Source organism: Staurois parvus, unplaced genomic scaffold, assembly GCF_062004578.1.
Source record: "Staurois parvus isolate SC_StPar_1 unplaced genomic scaffold, SC_StPar_1.0 ptg000191l, whole genome shotgun sequence".
Taxonomy (NCBI): Eukaryota; Metazoa; Chordata; class Amphibia; order Anura; family Ranidae; genus Staurois; species Staurois parvus.
In genome coordinates this window covers 3,694,694-3,715,290 of record NW_028317987.1, presented here as the reverse complement: position 1 = coordinate 3,715,290, position 20,597 = coordinate 3,694,694, and the positions used below count along the sequence as shown (strand labels likewise).

Sequence of the window (20,597 nt, the reverse complement as noted above, 5' to 3'; positions counted from 1 at the left end):
GTTGTACATTACATACTCCTGACCCCTGAACTATATACTCTATGTTGTACATTACATACTCCTGACCCCTGCACTATATACTCCATGTTGTACATTACATACTCCTGACCCCTGCACTATATACTCTATGTTGTACATTACATACTCCTGACCCCTGCACTATATACTCCATGTTGTACATTACATACTCCTGACCCCTGCACTATATACTCTATGTTGTACATTACATACTCCTGACCCCTGCACTATATACTCTATGTTGTACATTACATACTCCTGACCCCTGCACTATATACTCCATGTTGTACATTACATACTCCTGACCCCTGCACTATATACTCTATGTTGTACATTACATACTCCTGACTTCTTCTCTCCCCCCTCCCCCCACTGCTATATATACACATAATATAGATTCTCCTTTGTTACACCCATTTCCTACCAGCTGGACATTTTATATCGGATGATGTGATTGGAGCACAGACTCTTACATGGTGATAATGTGATAACTTCCTCCAACTTTGGACCCTTAAACAGAAAGTGATAATGAGGGAGGAGTCAATACCCCAATGATGGTGGTCTTCAGGATCAGTCCAGTCTTCATCTTGGTTGTTCTCCCCCCATCCTCACTCTCTGACCTCTGGTGGGGCTCAGCCCCGCTGTTCTTCATGACTAAATCATGGAGTAAATAAGGAAGTGCAGTACTTCTTGTGTTGGGAAGATGGCGATGAGTGATAGAGGGGGTGGGGACCCTCGTCCTATAATCCCCTCATCACTGTCCCTCCTATAAAAGACAGTTCTGGTTGTTTCCTCACTCTCTGACTAAGGTCCATGAATAAAGAAATGACCTGGTAGGAGATCAGAGGAGCCATTTCCTAGTTCCCTTGAGGGTGGAATTGTAAGCTCCTCAGAGAGCAAGCTGCCTGATGTGGGCGGAGTCCTGGTTTGGGGGAACCAATCAGCTCCTGTCTAGTAATCCTCTTTGTCTTTGTATTTTAGTCCATGGCCGGGAGATGAGGAAAACCTCCGAGGATTGTCTCACTTTGTCTCCAGACTGGAAAGTAGAAGATGAGGACATCACACAGTATAGTCCAAGAGAAAACCCGGCTCCCTCCAATGTCCATCCGGCACCACCCAGTGTAGATGGACCATCGGATTCCTCGTATCCTGAGGAACCTCAGACTGTGCGGGACCGGGCCGGCCCTCCAACAGGGAAGAGCTTCTCCTGTACAGAGTGTGGGAAAGGATTCCGTTATAAATCCAGACTTAATAGACATAAAAGATGTCACACAGGTGAGAAGCCATATTCCTGTGCTGAGTGCGGGAAATGTTTTGTATCAAAATCACATCTTGTCACACATCAAAGGCTGCACACAGGAGAAAAAATATATTCCTGTCATGAGTGCGGAAAATGTTTTTCACAGAAGTCCAATCTTTACACACATCAGAGATCTCACACGGGGGAAAAGCCATATTCCTGTCCTGAGTGTGGGAAATGTTTTTCACATAAATCCAGTCTTTACAGCCATCAGAGATATCACACGGGGGAGAAGCCGTATTACTGTCCTCAGTGCTGGAAATGCTTTTCAGAGAAGTCCGTTCTTTCCAGACATCAGAGATCTCACACGGGTGAAAAGCCATTTTCCTGTCCTGAGTGCGGGAACTGTTTTACACGGAAGTCTAGTCTTTATGTACATCAGAGATCTCACACAGGGGAGAAGCCTTATTCCTGTCCTGAGTGCGGGAAATGTTTTTCAGGCAAGTCTAGTCTTTACAAACATCAGAGATCTCACACGGGGGAGAAGCCATATTCCTATCATGAATTTGGGAAATGTTTTTCAAGGAGCTTCAATCTTTCCAGGCATAAGAAATCTCACACGGAGTAGAAGCCACTTTCCTGTCCTGAGTGAGGGAAATGTTCCTCACTGAAGTCCTGTCTTCCTGTACATCAGGGATCCCACACAACCCTGGAGATGTATTAGTGCCTTGAGTGCGGGAAATGTCTTCTAGATGAATGGTGCTGGACATCCCAGCTCTTATGTGGGGAAGAAGCACACCCTGATATACACCTCAGATATACTCCATGGCTGATCTTCATCATGGAAGAAACAGTTCATAAGGAGATCAGAGGTCCCCAAAGACACGGATGAAGTGTGGGACCGGGTTGACTATTGATGGCAGGAGAAGAATAAAAATGGAGTCCTGCCCTGTGATTGGCTGAGTCTATAAATTGTTGAATGAATGGACCATCATTCACCCAGACGTGACCAGTTTGGTTCATACTTAAAGGAGAAGTTCCCCTTTTCGGGCAGAATATCCCTCCCATAATACACAGAAGCGTTCTCTGATGCCATCTATGGCCCGGCCGTCCCGATGGGCTTTCCACTCCCCTCACCCACAGGACCATCACTTGTCTGTCAGTTTATTGGAACGGATTTTCAGATTGCATCATTTCCTGTCCACTTCCTGTAGGCTACTTCCCAGAAGCCTTTACTTCCTTGTTGTATCACAGAAGGGGGTGTGACAGGGCGTGTTCACCGCTCGGGACCACACCTCCCTCATTATAATACCTTCCTATACAATCTGATTGGACAATCTCCTCTAGATCTCCCCCCAGCTATGTAGTACAAGGGCAGACAAAGTCCAGGGTATGGAATGTGTGACAATTTATATTGGGAACTTGTGAGGCCTGGGGGCTGCAAATGCATTAAGATGTACCGAGGGTTCCGGGGAGAGCGCAGATTAGTAACGTTTGTAACCGTTTTAGGATCGCCCAAAAGAGGACAGAGAGGCAAGTGAGGGGATATGAAGTTGCTGGAATATTTATTAGAGCCCCCAGTGCAGAGTGTGTGACCCATCAAGAGGCTGATAGACGTAGGTCTGGATTTAGGAGGACTCCATGGGAGTGAATGGTGAGAAGTTTGAGAACAGAGCAATGCTTCTAAGTCAGCCCATAAGGAGCCATGTATTGTGGTGTAAAGGGGGGTTAGTGGGGTAATCTGGGCACCAAGAAATATTTAGTAACATTTGGAACACCCAAACCTCCTTGTTCCTTATGTATATACATAGCATGTCTTGGGATTCGTGGCCCTTTGTCTGCTCAGTTGAATCACAAGACCTGATTTTAAAAAGATTTCAGAGTATAGGAGGAGATGGGGATTGATGGGGGTGGGGATGAGTACAGGACAAGTGAAGGAGTTTTGGTAAAAAGGCCAATTTTCCATCACTGATCCTCCCTATCCAGGAGAGGTGAAGATGAGTCCAGGACAGAAGTAGGACTCTCAAGTATTTGAAAGTGGGGATGTAGTTGGCCTCATGGAGTGTGTTGTACGAGCGAGGGAGATGAATGCCCAAATAATCCAGGTAGGAGGTGGGCCAAGGAAACTATAATTCTGTTTTACAGAGGAAAGGGAAATGTATGGAGTACAGAGAATAGGACTGGCAGGGAGGTGTTGGGTTGGACCAAAGTAAGTAAAAGATCATCAGCAAACAATCTGACTTTACCCAGTTCAGGACCGACCACCACACTTACACTGCGGCAGGGCAGCCCCTCTGTTCCAGATCACATACAGTACATGTACACGTGTGAGCCCACCGCCCTGACTGTGCTGTCATTCAGTACATCACAAGCCGATTATCAGGTCCAGGCCAATGATTTCTGGCCTGGACCTGCTGATCACCTGGACCTGCTGATCACCTGTACAGAATCAGAGATCATTCTGTGTCCATATTTATAAACACAGGAACTGGAAAGGTACACTAGTGAAGAGGAGCACAAATAATACAAAGTATTCCCACAAGCAGCTAAAAAAGGTGATCAATAATCAATAAACCAACTTATCAGTGAATTCAACTGAAACAACGCTGCCCACACCTAAACATACTCATATAAATGTGCAAAAATGTCAATAAATAGAAATACAGCGCCGAGCTTTCCTTAACCACTTTAAGTCCTCCCTATAATAGAAATACTGCCACAGGGCGGACTCCCTGTGCAAAATCATGTGTATATGTATGTGATTTGCGCTCCCGCAGTTGCCAGGGGGGCACATGTGCACACACCAACCTGCTGTTGCCGTGATTCAGTTCCTGACTCATCAATCATCATGTTCAGGCCAGTGATGTTCATCCTGGATCTGATGATCGATCCCTGCTCTATGAGAGATCTTCCTGTACCTGTGTTTACATTATACAGATACAGGAAATGATGAAATCTTCTCTCTCTGAGCGCATTCCATCCCAGAGAGAGAAGAAAGCAGATCCATGTAAGTAAAAGCACTACACACACACAGTAAAACCACATTTAGGACACATTTACCCCCTTGATCACCCCCCAGTTAACCCCTTCGCTGCCCTGTCACCAGTGTCATTAGTACAGTGTACAGATTGTTTGCTGATTACTGTATTAGTGTCACCAGCGACTTCAGATAGCATTAGTGTCAGTAATCGTCCCTCCCAGATAGCATCAGATTGCCCGTCAGTACACCAGTCATCACATTTAACCCCTTGATTGCCAGGAACACACTCATACACAATAAACCTCTATTGCTAGTATAGTGTCTGAGCGGATCAAAATCTTTGATCAGATCAGAAATATACCAGCGTTCACATTAGTATAGTGTCCCCAAAAATGCAGCATTAGCGGGATCAGCCCCGGCAACCTGCCAGCACCTGCGTTTAGCCCCTACGCTTAACTCCCCCTCCCCCAGCAAGTGCAGTGTCAGTAGGTCACTGTCACAGGATACATTACACACAAAATCGCAGTGTTCACAGAATCAGGCCTGATCTCTGCTAGCACTTGCAAGTAAATTTTTTGAGCTGTTCAAGCAGTCCCTGACAGCCAGGCACTCTTTTTCCTATGAATCGCACTAGGTACCTATAAATTTAGTGTCCAGCGAAAGGTACTCCAGTGAAGAGGCCTACAGGATTCTGAGCATATCAGATGAGAGTGAAGGGGAAGACTCACTGACACAATCAGCCACAGAATATGAACCTGTAGACAACAGTGGTACCCTGACAGATCGCTCAGATGATGGAGGAGAGGTCCCTGCTAAGATCAGGCGTACCCGACCCCATTCCCAGGGTGCTGAGGTGTTACAATCTCATGATGACTCTCATATGCAGCAGAATGCCGCATGAATGGCGATCACCAGCGACCTAGTACATCCTGGTCTTTCACATACCAGCAATGCAATATCACTTGGTGACGTGGTGAGTCCCATAAGTGCAGTACAAGCTGGTGCAGTGATGAGTACAAGTATTGTCCCGCAGCCACCAAAACTTCACACACAGGCCCCTAGAGCCCCTAGTATCCTTCCGGGTGTGCTTGCTGATTGGCAGCCCACAAATTCTGCAGCACCTGTACTTCCCCCATTCACTGCCCAACCCAGAATTCAGGTGGACACAGCAAATTTAACTCCTCCCCTTGATTTTTTTTTAGCTGTTTTTCACGGAAGATCTGTATGAATTGATTGTGGATCAAAGCATTTTATATGCACAACAGTTTATCACCACCAACCTGAATTCAAACCTTGCCAGACTGTTCACATGGAAACCTATTATAGTTTCTGAATTTAAGGTTTTTTTGGGCCTAACCCTCAACATGGGCATTACTAACAAAAATGAATTGCAGTTGTATTGGTCCGCAGACCCGATTCATCATATGCCGTGTTCTCTGCTGTCATGGCCAGGCATAGATATGAGAGTATAATGTGTTTTATGCATTTCAATGACAATACACTCTGTCATCCTCGGGGTGACCCTGAATTTGACCGGCTCCACAAAATTCAGCCCCTTGTAAATCACCTTAACCAAAAATCTGCAGATGTCTATACTCCCCACCAAAAAAATCTGCGTTGATGAGTCCCTCATTAATTTTTTAGGCCACCTTGCATTCAAACTATTTCTCCCCAATAAGCTGGCCAGATATGGGGTCAAACCTGTATATCAGACCTGTGATTTGGGGAGGGGGGGTTGGTGCTTTCCTGGTATTTCAGGGCATCCGAAACTGTGATAGGTAGTGAGGAAGTGAAATGAGGAAGTTATGCACCTTTCAAAGTGGTCATTGGATTTCATACCCCTGTATGTAGCTAGGCTCCCAAAAAGTCTCACATGTGGTACCCCCATACCTGGTAGATGTAGCAGAATGTATTTTGGGGTGTAATTCCACATATACCCATGGCTTGTGTGAGCAATATGTCATTTAAGTGACAATTTTGTGTACAAAAAAAAACTTGTGGAAAAAAAATAAATCTTTCATGGACTCAAAATGCCTCTCAGCAGATAGCTTAGGGTGTCTTCTTTCCAAAAAGGGGTCATTTGAGGGTGTTTGTACTATTCTGGTATTTTAGCACCTCAAGAAATGTGATGGCAGTCAGAAAGTATAAGCTGTGTAAATTCCATTATCTATCCCATAGTTTGTAGATGATATAACTTTCACACAAACCAATTATTATGCAGTTATTGGGATTTTTCTTTTACCAAAGACATATAGCAAAAAACATGTTAGCCTAAATTTCTGACAAAATTTGAGTTTATTGGATATTTTTTATAACAGAAATAAGAAATTATTGGTTTTTTTTTCACAAATAGAGAATTAGCGTTCCGATTTTCCAGAATCCCATCGTTGGGAGTTTGGTTGTATGAGTTTGTTTTTGGAGTAGGTGGTAGAAGGTAGAGAGATGGGAGCTGGACGGTGTAGAGCTGTTGAAGAGTGTTATGAGGCCCATGGGCTGAGTGTTCTCACACCAGTGCAGGTGAGGTAGCATATGTCTAATTCTGAGGAATTTGTAGAAGTCTTTCTGGTCCGGAAAATAAGTGAGGCTGGGATCCTGAAACGTTCTTATGTAAGTGTTGTTCAGCAGATCTTTGACAGAGTAAATGCCCTTTGTGTACAAGTTTACAGGTGGATATCTTCAGATAGGAGTTCCAAGGTGAGAAGAGAAGGCATTGCAGAACTTTTTGCAGTATGTCCAAAGAGGATTACACCAAAGAGTTCCACATTCATATGATTGGTGTTTTGGTGTCCAGGAATTCTGGTCAGTTTCTATCATTGCACCATGGAGAGTATTCTTCCCATCCACACTGCAGTGTAGTATGATGGCTGTAGGATGGAGGATAGGAAGTGTCGGTCTCGGGAGGAGAAATAAAGCACAGCGGATCATAGGTACAGATCTATCGAATTTGGACACAGCTATGCCAGCAGACTAAAAAAGAGAGCAAATGGCATAGTGATCCATCCCGGTTACAGTGTGTTTGTATCTATGATAAATGACAGGCTAAACCCACCTGGAGACTTTCTCCACACCTGGAGTGTGCTGAGTTCTTGGAGAACGTCTACACAGTGTTTCCAGATTGGCTTTATCACCCCAACGAGCTCGCTCCAGTTCATGGATGTCATCATTATGTTTGGAGGATCTCACCAGTCAGGAGCCTTTCCTGTCATCCTACATGTTCCCTTCTGAGGATTGTTCTATCCTTCCAAACAAATGTATGAAATCATGGATGAGTCCTCCTTCTATGTGATCTAGAAGATCTTCAATCACAATGTCTTTATGGATGAAGTGGATGGCCCAGTTTATATATTATTTATTGCTTTACAGCTTTATTCCCTCCAGGATTCATTCTTTATTTATAGAACCATTCAAGGAAGTGTTCTTACTTTGAGAGATCTCCACCACCATTCCTCTGTGACCATCACATCCTTGTCATTTATGTCTAACATCTTCATTATCAGTGGATTGATAGATATTTTTATGCATTAAAGAATATTTTTACATTTTCTTCACTAAAAAGATTTGATTTCAGAGGGAATCTGTTTTAATTTGTTTTCTATATGTAATAAAATATCTTTGTTAAAGTGTTGGTTCCATAAGAACTAGAATGATTTGTTCTTCCTTATCTTGTGTTATATATGAATTTCCCTGGTAGCCGTGTAAGGTAGATAATTTACAGGAATGATTATTCAGACTCCATTCTCACCAGCGTGTATGTTAGTACTTTCTATTTTCAGAATCGCACAACAACTTAACATGGCTTCCTATGGGACACGTTCACATCTAGGCTTTTTTGAGCTGCTGTGTTTTTGGAAAGGGTCAGGGACTTTTTTAAAAGCAAAAAGCAGCATTTTGCTACAATAGAGTTCAATAGAGAATCTGCTGAAATGCATGGTTGTGCATTTTTGCATTTTTATTTTGCCCAGCAAAAAAAAAAAAAATGCACTTTGAAAAAAAAAAAAGCTGAACAAAACACAAAACTCAGTAAAAACGCATCACAAACGTATCAACATGCAAGTGTACAATCCAAACGCACATGTTCTGTGTATAAATGGCTGTGTGTATAAGTGGGTGCTGCAGCGACCGTCGGCTGGAACCGAACAGAATCAGTAAGGGAGAATGTCACCAGCACACCGAGGATCACCAATATGGGGCCAAACGTTTTACTGAACGTTCACATAGTTACAGCAAGGCAATGTTTCAGAGACTCGCAGGACCCCTCCGTCACATGCCTGATGAAGGGGTTCTGCGAGACTCCGATACATTGCCTTGCTGTAACTATGTGATCGTTCATTAAAACTTTTGGCCCCATATTGGTGATCCTCGGTGTGCTGGTGACATTCTCCCTTACAAACATATCAAAAACACATAAAAAACTCAAAATGAACTGCGAAAAGCACTGCAAAAAAAAACCAAAAAGCAAACTACAAAGCTGTGAACAGAGCCTTACAGATGTTTCTCGGGGCTGCAGTTCCTCTGAATTCCAGAAGGTGGTGATCTCACTTCTTCCCAGACAGGACTTCTCTATGGAAGATAGACAGGAAGTGATGTCAGGTAAAGACAGGAAGTGATGTCAGGCAGGAAGTTCCAGGTGGTTTTGAAGTATAAAAAAGACATTACCAGAAGTAGCAGCAGAGGAGGTAATAAGATGTTATTTCCTATTTACACCCAGTAACCCCCCATCATGTCGATCCTCTTTCTCCATAGTCATGTCCATCCTCTTCCTCCATACTCACGTCCGTCCTCTTCCTCCATAGTCACGTCCGTCCTCTTTCTGCAAAGTCACGTCAGTCCACTTCCTTCATACTCACGTCCGTCCTCTTCCTCCATAGTCACGTCCGTCCTCTTCCTCCATAGTCACGTCCGTCCTCTTCCTCCATAGTCACGTCCGTCCTCTTCCTCCATACTCACGTCCGTCCTCTTCCTCCATAGTCACGTCCGTCCTCTTCCTCCATAGTCACGTCCGTCCTCTTCCTCCATAGTCACGTCCGTCCTCTTCCTCCATACTCACGTCCGTCCTCTTCCTCCATACTCACGTCCGTCCTCTTCCTCCATACTCACGTCCGTCCTCTTCCTCCATACTCACGTCCGTCCTCTTCCTCCATAGTCACGTCCGTCCTCTTCCTCCATAGTCACGTCCGTCTTCTTCCTCCATCGTCACGTCCGTCCTCTTCCTCCATCGTCACGTCAGTCCTCTTCCTCCATAGTCACGTCCGTCCTCTTCCTCCATAGTCACGTCCGTCCTCTTCCTCCATAGTCACGTCCGTCCTCTTCCTCCATAGTCACATCCGTCCTCTTCCTCCATAGTCACGTCTGTCCTCTTCCTCCATAGTCACGTTCGTCCTCTTCCTCCATAGTCACGTCCGTCCTCTTCCTCCATAGTCACTGTGACGTCTTTTATCTCCAGCAGATGATGATACACACATATATAGTGTGGGAACCCAGATGAACCCCTTCAGGGGCAGAACATTCCCCCACTTCCGGGGCCGGAACATTCTCCTCATTGTGGAGATAAATTCTAGTAATATGGTCCTCTAAACAAACAGCATTGACAATAAATAGACAAGACAAGGACCATCCTGACCATTCATGGCCTACAAAGGGCAATGATGACACTACACAGGCAGCCAATGGGCAATCATTACACTATGCAGCCAACACAATGATGGAGTGCCGGGGTCAGGAGTATGGAGCATAGAGCCCCTTACATTGCTGCTCAGGAGGAAGGAAACATTCCCCAGCCGGCCATGAAGAATATGTTCCATCATTGGTGTCAGAGGGAGGGAAATACTGAGGGAAGTAGAGGACTGAGGGGTCTCTGAGGAAGTAGTGGGACTAAAGAACTCTGGATCCTCTGAGGGTTTCCTGCATCTGAAGGACTCTGGGACCTCTGAGGTGGAGGAGTAGCTGAAGAACTTTGGGAGTCTGTTAGGAGGTAATAGGGCTGAACAACTCTGAGAGGTTAGTGGGGCTGAAGGACTGTGGGGACCTCTGAGGGGTATTCAGGCTGCAAGGCTCTGAGGTAAGAGGGGGCTTTAGGGCTCATAGGAACTCTTGGTCTCTGATGGTCCTCCCACCCCACCTTCACTTACTTTTCTGACCTCCTTAAAGATCTCCTGCCAGCACGTGTAGGGAGTCTTCACCTCTCCATCTCACTGGTCAAGATACAAAATAGAACAAAGAAGGACACTTGGTCCTTGGGGAGGTCTGTATGCATAGCATTAATGCTTAATGGGCAGACAGTCCAATACCTTCCCATACCACAGAATCTGGCAGTGCCCGGTGTTGGAAGTCAGAGCCAGAAAAATCCACTGCGACTCTGTACAATGTCCTGGAAATGTCAGAATACTTGGCAACTAAGAGATCAAACCCTTCCCCCCTGCTGTCCTCCTCCTACCCACACATAGAAGAGATGAGAACAGACTCCTCCCCCACAGCTCTCTACTCCACCAGCACCATCCTCCTGTTACCCAATCCAATCCCTTCTCTTACTGCAGAGAGTGACAGTGACATCACTCCTGTCAGTCAGCAGGCTGCTGGAGACTGGAGCCTTGCAGCCGGAGTTCTGCCAATTATCCTGATTATCCAGCAATTCCGGCCAGCAAGTTCCCTTCCTGGACATCATGATGAGCCGACATTGACCTCACAGCACTGCCTCAGAGCAAACAAGTCATAGGAAGGATCAGATTTATCATTCCTTGTCTGCAGATCTAATACTCATCAAAACCAGTTCAGAGACCAAACAAACCCAACAGAGAAAAGGGGATTTCTGATGCAGCAGGTCAAGAGGGTCCCGGGACCTTGAAAATTTTGTAAACCCTAAACAGTCCAGACTAAATGTCTTCCCATGGGGGCAGTAATTATTCAATGTCCAGCAACCCTCCTATTCCCCCCTCACATCCACATCCTATTATTGTGTGACCAATACCATCCAAATCATTCTTACTTTCATTTCCCAAAGTTATCCGTCTACAAGGAGACCTGTATAGATCACATGATGGCACCAATGAGGATGGAGGAGGACCGGAGTCACATGACTGAGAAGATACTAAACCTCACTCTGGAGATCATCTACCTGCTGACCGGAGAGGTGAGGAGGATTCTGGGAGGTCACATGACATCACTCTTATCTCTATTAATAAAGTGCAGACCTGACCGGAGAGGTGAGGAGGATTCTGGGAGGTCACATGACATCACTCTCATCTCTATTAATAAAACACAGACCTGACCGGAGAGGTGAGGAGGATTCTGGGAGGTCACATGAAATCACTGATCTCTGTTAATAAAACACAGACCTGACCGGAGAGGTGAGGAGGATTCTGGGAGGTCACATGACATCACTCTCATCTCTATTAATAACACACAGACCTGACCGGAGAGGTGAGGAGGATTCTGGGAGGTCACATGACATCACTCTTATCTTTATTAATAAAACGCAGACCTGACCAGAGAGGTGAGGAGGATTCTGGGAGGTCACATGACATCACTCTTTATTAATAAAACACAGACCTAACCGAAGAGGTGAGGAGGATTCTGGGAGTCTAACATGATATTTCTATTGGTTCCCCAATACAGAGATTTCCTCTTCTGAAGTCAGGTGATCATATGACCATCACAGTGCCTCCATGTGACTCCCTAAACCCTGAGAGACACAACATGCAGAAGATTCTAGAAGTCACCAGAGAGATCACTGAGCTGCTGACAGGAGAGGTGAGCGGTGCCGGGAATTCTGGGACATTCTCCAGTAACAGACAAGGGATGTGTCTGGATGGTGACTGTATCATTGTGTGTGTCAGGTTCCTATAAGGTGTCAGGGTGTCACTGTCTATTTCTCCATGGAGGAGTGGGAGTATTTAGAAGGACACAAGGATCTCTACAAGGACGTCATGATGGACAATCAGCCGCCCCTCACATCACCGGGTAAGAGGAGACTTTATTGTAAAGGAGAGAGCAGTACGGAGGATCCACCTAGATCCCCCATCATCTGATAAACACATAGAAACAATGGATTCAGTCAGTGTGTGTGTTTCCTACAGATGGATCCAGTCATGGGAACCCACCAGAGAGATGTCCCCGTCCTCTGTATTCCCGGGATTCCACACAGGAAGGTCACACCATCCCTCACCATCATCAGGTAGATGATGACAATTATTGGTAGTTGTGATTTATACACAGCATGTTTGTTACAATGAATGTTTTATTATATATTTCAGAGTGGAATCCTCGGGGATGATAATATTGATGTTAAAGAAGAGTATAAAGAGGAGGATGAGGAGTATGGAGTGATGGAGGAGTTTTCAGAAGGACACAAGGATATGATGGAGCCACCTAATACCAGGAACCCACCAGAGAGATGTCCCCGTCCTGTGTATTCCCGGGATTCCACACAGGGAGGTCACACCATCCCTCATTGTTACAAGGTTGGTTGGACTGAGCATCTAGAACATACATTTGAGGAGAAAATATGTGGATTTTTCATGTGAGCTTATATTTATATATTTTTGGTGAAATTTCTAATTTTCTTGGTTTAGGGTGAAGATCTGATGTATATAAAAGTTGAGGTGAAAGCAGAAGAAGAAGAGGCGTATGTGAGGGATGATCAGCAGTCTATGGAGGAGGATGGAATAACGGGGACATTTATAGAGGAGGACACTCCTACAGAGATCAGCACAGGTGGGTCATGAACACTAAATCCATTCCTCCACCCATACTGCTCACTGATTGGTCCAGAGTAGGGCGGGGACTGGGTGATATCAGCCTGTAATCCCCTGGTCACTTTCCTGAGCTGTGTTCCCCGTCCTGTATTCCTGGATTTCTCTCGGATAATCTTCCTTCTCTGTGCTGCAGACACAATTTATGTATCTAGACTGGATTTATGGAGGTTCTGGGGTTCAGCTGGCAGCATTATGTGACCTAGGCTCCTGGGACATGTGATTTGGATCTCCTTCCCCATGCCCGGGTCTAGTAAGATCTCTGACAGAACATTTCTCCCAGGGTTCCTTGCTCTGTGGTCTGCTGGCTGTGCCGGGTGGAGGGATATGTCTGTAGTGTCTCAGCCCCAAGTCACTGAGTGCAGTCTCAGGAGATGGGAGGCAGCGGTGTGGGATCTCTGCAACTTGTCTACAGTAAACATTTAACCACTTGACCTCCAGAGGATTTACCCCCCTTAATGACCACGCCTCTTTTTGCTACTCTGCGCTGCACTAATTCAACTGATAATTGCGTGGTCATGCAATGCTGCACCCAAACAAAATTATGTCTTTTTTCACACAAATAGAGCTTTCTTTTGGTGGTATTTTATCACCTGTGCACTTTTTTTATGTGCAATATACAAAAAAAGACCAAACATTTTGAAGAAAAATAATATTTTTTACTTTCGGCTATAAAAAATATATAGTAAATGCAAAGTTAGTTATAGATTTAGGCCAAAATGTATTCTGCTCCATGTTTTTGTAAAAAAAATCCCAATAAATGTATATTGATTGCTTTGTGTGGAAGTTATAGCGTCTACAAACTATGGGATAGATAATGGAATTTGCACCATTTTTCTGCTATACAGCGCTGTACTAGTTTAACTGACAATTGCGCGGTCATGCAATACGGTACATAGATGAAATTTATGTCCTTTTTTTCACACGAATAGAGCTTTTGGTGGTATTTGATCACGTGTGCACTTTTTATTTTTGACGCTATAAACAAAGAAAGCTTTGAGGAAAAAAAAAATGTTTTTTTTAAAAAAACAATATTTTCTCATTTCTGTCATAAATATCCCAAAAAACTAAAATTTCCTCATAAATTTAGGCTAAAATGTGTTCTGCTCCATGTTTTTGGTTAAAATAATCCCAATAATTGTATATTGATTGCTTTGTGTGAAAGTTATAGCGTCTACAAACTATGGGAGAGATAATGGAATTTACACAGCTTTTACTTTCTGACTGCTCATCACATTTCTTGAGGTGCTAAAATACCAGGATAGTACAAACACCCCCAAATGACCCCTTTTCGGAAAGTAGACACCCTAAGCTATCTGCTGAGAGGCATATTGAGTCCATGGAAGATTTTTTTTTTTCCCACAAGTTTCTAGAAAATTACAAAAAGTTGTCATTTAAATTATATATTTCTTGCACAAGCCATGTGTATATGTGGAATTACACCCTAAAATATATTCTGCTACTTCTACTGAGTATGGGGGTACCACATGTGTGAGACTTTTTTGGAGCCTAGCCACATACAGGAGCCTGAAATCCAATGACCACTTTGAAAGCCTGAAGGTGCGTAACTTCCTCATTTCACTTCCTCACTACCTATCACAGTTTCGGAGGCTCTGAAATGCCAGGACAGCACCAAACCCCCCCAAATGACCCCTTTTTGGAAAGTAGGCACCCCAAGGAATTTAAAAAAAGGCATGGTGAGTATTTTGCAGATCTCATTTTTTCTCACAAGCTTTTGAAATATAAAAAAAGAAAAGAAAAAATGTTTTTGTTTTTTTCTTAATTATCCAAAAACTTGTGTTAACAAACGAGATCTGCAAAATACTCACCATGCTTCTTATCAAATTCCTTGGGGTTTCTACTTTCCAAAAAGGGGTAATTTGGGGGGGTTTGGTGCTGTCCTGGCATTTCATGGCCTCCAAAACTGTAATAGGTAGTCAGGAAGTGTAATGAGGAAATAAAGCCCTTTAAAAGCCTGAAGGTGCTTATTGGATTTTGGGGTCCTGTACTTGGCTAGACTGCCAAAATGTCTTACATGTGGTACCCCCATACTCGGGAGAAGTAGCAGAATGTATTTTGGGGAGTAATTCCACATATACCCATGGCATGTGTGAGCAGTAAATCATTTGAGTGACAACTTTCTGTAAAAAAAAAAAAAGTTTTTTTGTAATTTTCCAAAAACTTGTGGTAAAAAATAAATTCTTCTATTGATTCAACATGCCACTCAGCAAATAGTTTGGGTGTCTACTTTCCAAAAAGATGTTTTGGGGGGTGGGGGAGTTTTATGCCCAGCATTAGAAGTTTATGCCACACATCACTCACTCTTCTAACCACCTGAAGACCAAGCCTTTTTGTTCACATGAAAAAAATCTATATATTTTGCTAGGAAATTAATTTAAAACCCCAAACATTATATATTTTTTAAAGCAAACACCCTAGTGAATAAAATGGTGGGTGCTGAAATTTTTTCTGTCCCATAGTACTTGCGCAGCGATGTTTAAAACGCAATTTTGTTTATTAAAAAATACACTTTCTTTTACTTTTAATGCACAAAAATACAATATATTGGCCAATTATTTGGTAAAATATAAAAGATGATGGTATGCCGAGTAAATAGATACCAAACCTGACCTGCTTTAAAACTGTGCATGCCCTGTGCAATGGTGACAAACTGTATATGTTTTTAATATTCATAGGTAACGTTTTAAAGCCTTTACAAGCTACCATTGTAGATTTACAGAGGAGGTCTAGTGTTAGAATTACTGCCCTTCATCTGACTATTGTGGCGATACCTCACATGCATGGTACATACCAGCACAGGATCAAGGCTCACAAACGCAGGTGTGCACGCGGGGGTGAGGGTACTTTCTTTCTTTTTTTTTAAGTTATTTTGATTTTTTATCACTTTTAATGCTATCACAGGGAATGCAAATATCCCCTATAACTTCAATGGGCATTGTCATAGTTTCTTTTTTGAGAAATCTGGGGTCTATCAGACTCCGGATCTCTCCTCTGCCCTTACATTATCTAATCAAACCAACATCGGTGTGATCAGATGCTTTCCCAATTTACAAATGGCGCTGTTTATATTCTGCGAAAATGAAGTGATGAAATGCTCGTAGATTACGATTTCCTAGATTATAGAGATGATTGGCACCATTTTAGTCTCCAATCAGCTCTATGGTCAGCTGGCAGAAACACCGGCTGCATTCTCAGGTTCCCCCGATGGCACGGGACTGCCCGAGAAAGCCTTGGAAGGCAGCGGGGGAGGGGGGGAATCATATCCCGCTGCTTGTAAAAGCAATCCTGCAGCTAATTATCTACTAGGATTGCTTTTACATGAAAGCCGATCGCCAGCTGAAAAAAATGATACCAGGATGATGCCTGCAGATGTAGGCATCATCCTGGTATAACCATTCAAAGTCCAGGGATGTACCAGTACATCGCTGGTCCTTGTTGGGTATATATACTATATTCTTTTTTTTTTTGTATGCAGCCTGTGGACTGAATGAAAAAAAGAGAAGAAATCTCTGCCAGAAAAAGTGTGTGGTATGCCCACCATTAGAATATACTGCCCTGCATCCACCCACTTCTAATGGTGGGCACACATTAGGTCACACGGTGCCACATGCGCCATTTCCAAGATTGTACAAATGTCTAAATAGTGGCACGCTTGAATAAAAATTGTCCACGTATAAGTGGTACCCCATATGGAAAAAGGATGACACCAAGTCCCAAACTATCTTTCCACTGCTCCCCATGTAGTCTGCACATCCGGGGGGGCTCCACCTGACTATCTTTTCCTTCCTAAATCTAAAACTTATAAGTATAGCCTGTTACCCTCTCACAGGTCTTCTACATCTTGACCCCATATCTGGCACGCTTGCTGGGGAGAAATTGTTTGAATGCAAGGCGGCCAGAAAAATGAATGAGGGACTCATCAACGCAGATGTTTTGCTGGGGAGTATAGACATCTGCAAATTTTTGGTTAAGGTGATTTTCGAGGGGCTGAATTTTGTGGAGCCGGTCAAATTCAGGGTCACCCCGAGGATAACAGAGTGTATTGTCATTGAAATGCATAAAACACATTATACTCTCATATCTATGCCTGGCCATGGCAGCAGAGAACACGACATATGATGAATCGGGTCTGCGGACCAATACAACCGCAATTCATTTATTTTAGTAATGTCCATGTTGAGGGTTAGGCCCCCAAAAAATATAAATTCAAAAACCGTAATGGGTTTCCATGAGAATGGTCTGGCAATGTTTGAATTTTGGTTGGCGGCGATAAATTGTTGTGCATATAAACTGCTTTGATCCACAATCAATGCATAGAGATCTTCAGTGAAAAACAGCTTTAAAAAATCAAGCGGAGGAGTTAAATCTGCTATTTCCACCTGAATTCTGGTTTGGGCAGCTCTATGGGTGTCAAGGTCCTACCTTTTCCCAGAGGTTTTCTGCTCCATGTGCTGGCATCCATCTTGGGTTTCTGCAAAGCATGGTGGGAGCCTTTTATGATTTCAGGCCTCTGCGGTCCATCCCCCAGAGGGGTGTGGTTGAGCACATTTAAGCCTGTTGTCTGCACTTCCTCTTTGCATTCGTGTCCTGTATGATTGTGTTGCAGCAAGCTCTTACTCTACTCTCGTGGCTCTCCTGGAAACCAACTCGGCTTTGACTAAGACTATTCTCAGCCTTATCCCTTTATCTGACCTCCTGTTGCTGACCCGGCTTGTGACCTGAGTATTCTTGTCTACCGTTCGGTATTGTCTGTCCCGCTGTTATTGACCCTGCCTGTCCGACTACGCTATCGTTCTTGTCTGGTTCCTACCAGCTATACGCCATTGGCAGCGGCCATTACCGCAGCTGGGGTTTCTCGGGGGCCGCGACCTGGTCCCTGGCTGTGTCAAGTCCATCCCCACCATCAGGGGCCCTGGTGAAGGGCAGCCTGGGGCTTAGTCTCCGCGCTCTGAGGGACTCCGGTCTGTGGGTGGTGGTTGTCGGCAGTCGGTGCGTGACCCTACCTTTAAGCCTGCCTGTCCATTCCACAGCTCTTGCCCTGACAATGGGCCTGTGTGTGAATTCTTGGTGGTTGCGTGACAATACTTGTGCTTGCCACCTCACCAGCTTGTACTGCACTTATAGGACTCACCACGTCACCAAGTCATACTGCAGTGCTGGTATTAATAAGTGTTCGTGCAAGAACACTTATTGTTATCTCACAAATATATTCTTATTATTATAGCCAAATTTACCACCCTAACTCCTCCCACAGTTTTTACACTACAAAGACAAGTAATATATCAAAACGTGCTGATTGTTCCAGATTGGATTGCTATTTGTGGAACGTTTCACCGAATGGTTCACAAAATATCGTGGTTTTTGTGGTGAAATTTTCCCATAGGAATGAATGGAGCAACTTCAGTTGGGGCTGACAAAGTTAGAGTGTGGAAGGAAAAATCAGGACATGATTTCTAAACTGCCATCACTCCCTCATTTTCAAGCCCACCTACACAAATTTTATATCAAAACGTTCAGCTATCCCTGCTGCCACTAAAAATGTTCACAACTAAGCCATAGTCCTGATAGTTTTCACAATATGACCATTTGTTTGCAACTCATGCCGCCCATTGACATTCATTGAATCATATTTCAGAGACATACTATGCATCAAAATGTAGGTCTGGGTCTTATGATTCTCACAATATAAAGCTCTTTGCTGTAGGATTTATACTTTTAAAACTACAACCGTTTGAAGATGGCAACTGCCAGTGAAGTGAGCAAGTTGGAGCAGTTTGTTTATAAAAGTTCCTCTCAGCTTGCACTAGAGTGAGTTGCCATAGCAACCCAGCTGTGTGAGCAGCCAGCAGAGTGACCAAAGCTACTCCGCCCTCTCCAGTTGTGCAGGCAAGAACACTTCACACAATTTCCCCAGAAATTGTAGATTTTCTAGTTATTATTATTATATAGGATTTATATAGTTCCAATACAAGAGGGAGAGGAGGGCCTGATCCTGGGAACTTACAATCTAAGAGAAATGTGAAAGGATGTACTAGGCCACTGGTGCTCGCCAGTTCACCAAAAGGTAGCGTGGCACTAGTACTGGCACTCTGCTGCATATGAGAGTCATCAAAATTTACCAGCAAGTGCTAGCAGAGATCAGGCCTGATTCTGTGAACACTGCGGTTTTGTGTACAATGTATCAAGTGACAATGACCTACTGACACTGCACTTGCTGAGGGAGACGGGGGGGTAAGCTTAGGGGCTAAATGCAGGTGTTGGCAGGTGCCGGGGCTGATCCCGCTAACGCTGCATTTTTGGGGACACTATACTAATGTGAACGCTGGTATAGTGCTGATCTGATCAAAGATATTGACCCGTTCAGACACTATACTAGCAATGGAGGTTTCTTGTGTATGAGCATCTTCCTGGCAATCAAGGGGCTAAATGTGATTACTGGTGTACTGATGGACTATCTGACGCCATCTGGGAGGGGCGTGAAAACCACTGGAGTGCCAATCAATTATATATGTGATTTTGTGCACCCATGCCGCCCTGTAGCAGTATTTCTGCTATAGGGCGGTCAGGAAGCGGTTACAGAAACTGTTTGTGATACGGCGCTGTGTTACTTTAACTGACAATTGCGCGGTCATGCAACTCTGCACCAAAATTAAATTTACAGATTTTTTCCCCACGAATTGGGCTTTCTTTCGGTGGTATTTGATCGACTGTGCATTTTTTTATTTTTTGCGCTATAAAAAAAAGACTAACAATTTTGAGAGAAAAAAAACAATATTTTGGACTTTTTGCTATAAAACATGTCCAATAAAAAAATGTAAATATCAAATTTAGTCATAAATTTTGGACAAAATGTATTCTGCTCCGTGTCTTTGCTAAAAAAAATCCCAATTTGTGTAAGTTAATTGCTTTACATGAAAGTTATAGCATTTAGAAATGGCGGTATAGATACTGGATTTTTTTTATTATACTAATAATAGTGGAAATCAGCAGTTTATGATGGCGATCAGCGACTCATGGTGGGACTGCGGGACTGAGGTGGACATTCTGACACTGGGGGGGAACTGACTTGGGGTCACTGACATCCACAGTGACACCAATATAGTGATCAGAGCAAAAAAAAAACCACTGACACTGTACTAATAGCACTGGGGAGGAAGGGGTTAACTTCTGGAGACAAAGAGTTAACTGTGTGAGGGGAGAGTTTTAATAGGGGGTGGGGGTCTGTTACTAGGGGGTGGGGTCTGTTACTAGGGGGCGGGGTGTGTGTACCTCTCTGTTACACACTATCCCGGAAGGCTGAGCTCAGTGATCCTGGAACAGTGTGCTGAAAGCTGACAGGGAGGAGAGCTCCACTGAATTCAATGCAGCCTTCCTCTCTGGCAATCGCCAGGCTCTGGCGGGTAATCACCGGCTGTGACCCAGTGATTGACATCCACAGCCATGGTGGTCACGCCCCTCGTGTGCGCTCCCTACCCCAGAATGCAGGATTATGTATATATACGTGATCCTCCACACAGGGGCCACCTTATAGCAGTATATTTACTGCGGGTGGTCCCCTAGTGGTTAAGCTTCCACTGATTACTGAATACCA

General features: G+C 44.1%; 1 protein-coding gene across 1 annotated transcript in view; it reads left to right on the top strand.

The window, feature by feature from the left end:
* LOC149461887 (uncharacterized) overlaps positions 1 to 7,858 on the top strand; it is a 76,650-nt gene extending 68,792 nt beyond the window's left edge. The window contains exon 4 of the mRNA XM_089677734.1: positions 1,005 to 7,858. Coding sequence (XP_089533860.1) covers positions 1,005 to 1,886 — 882 coding nt within the window. The 3' untranslated portion in view covers positions 1,887 to 7,858. The remainder of the gene's footprint in view (positions 1 to 1,004) is intronic.
* The last annotated feature ends 12,739 nt before the right edge of the window (positions 7,859 to 20,597 follow it).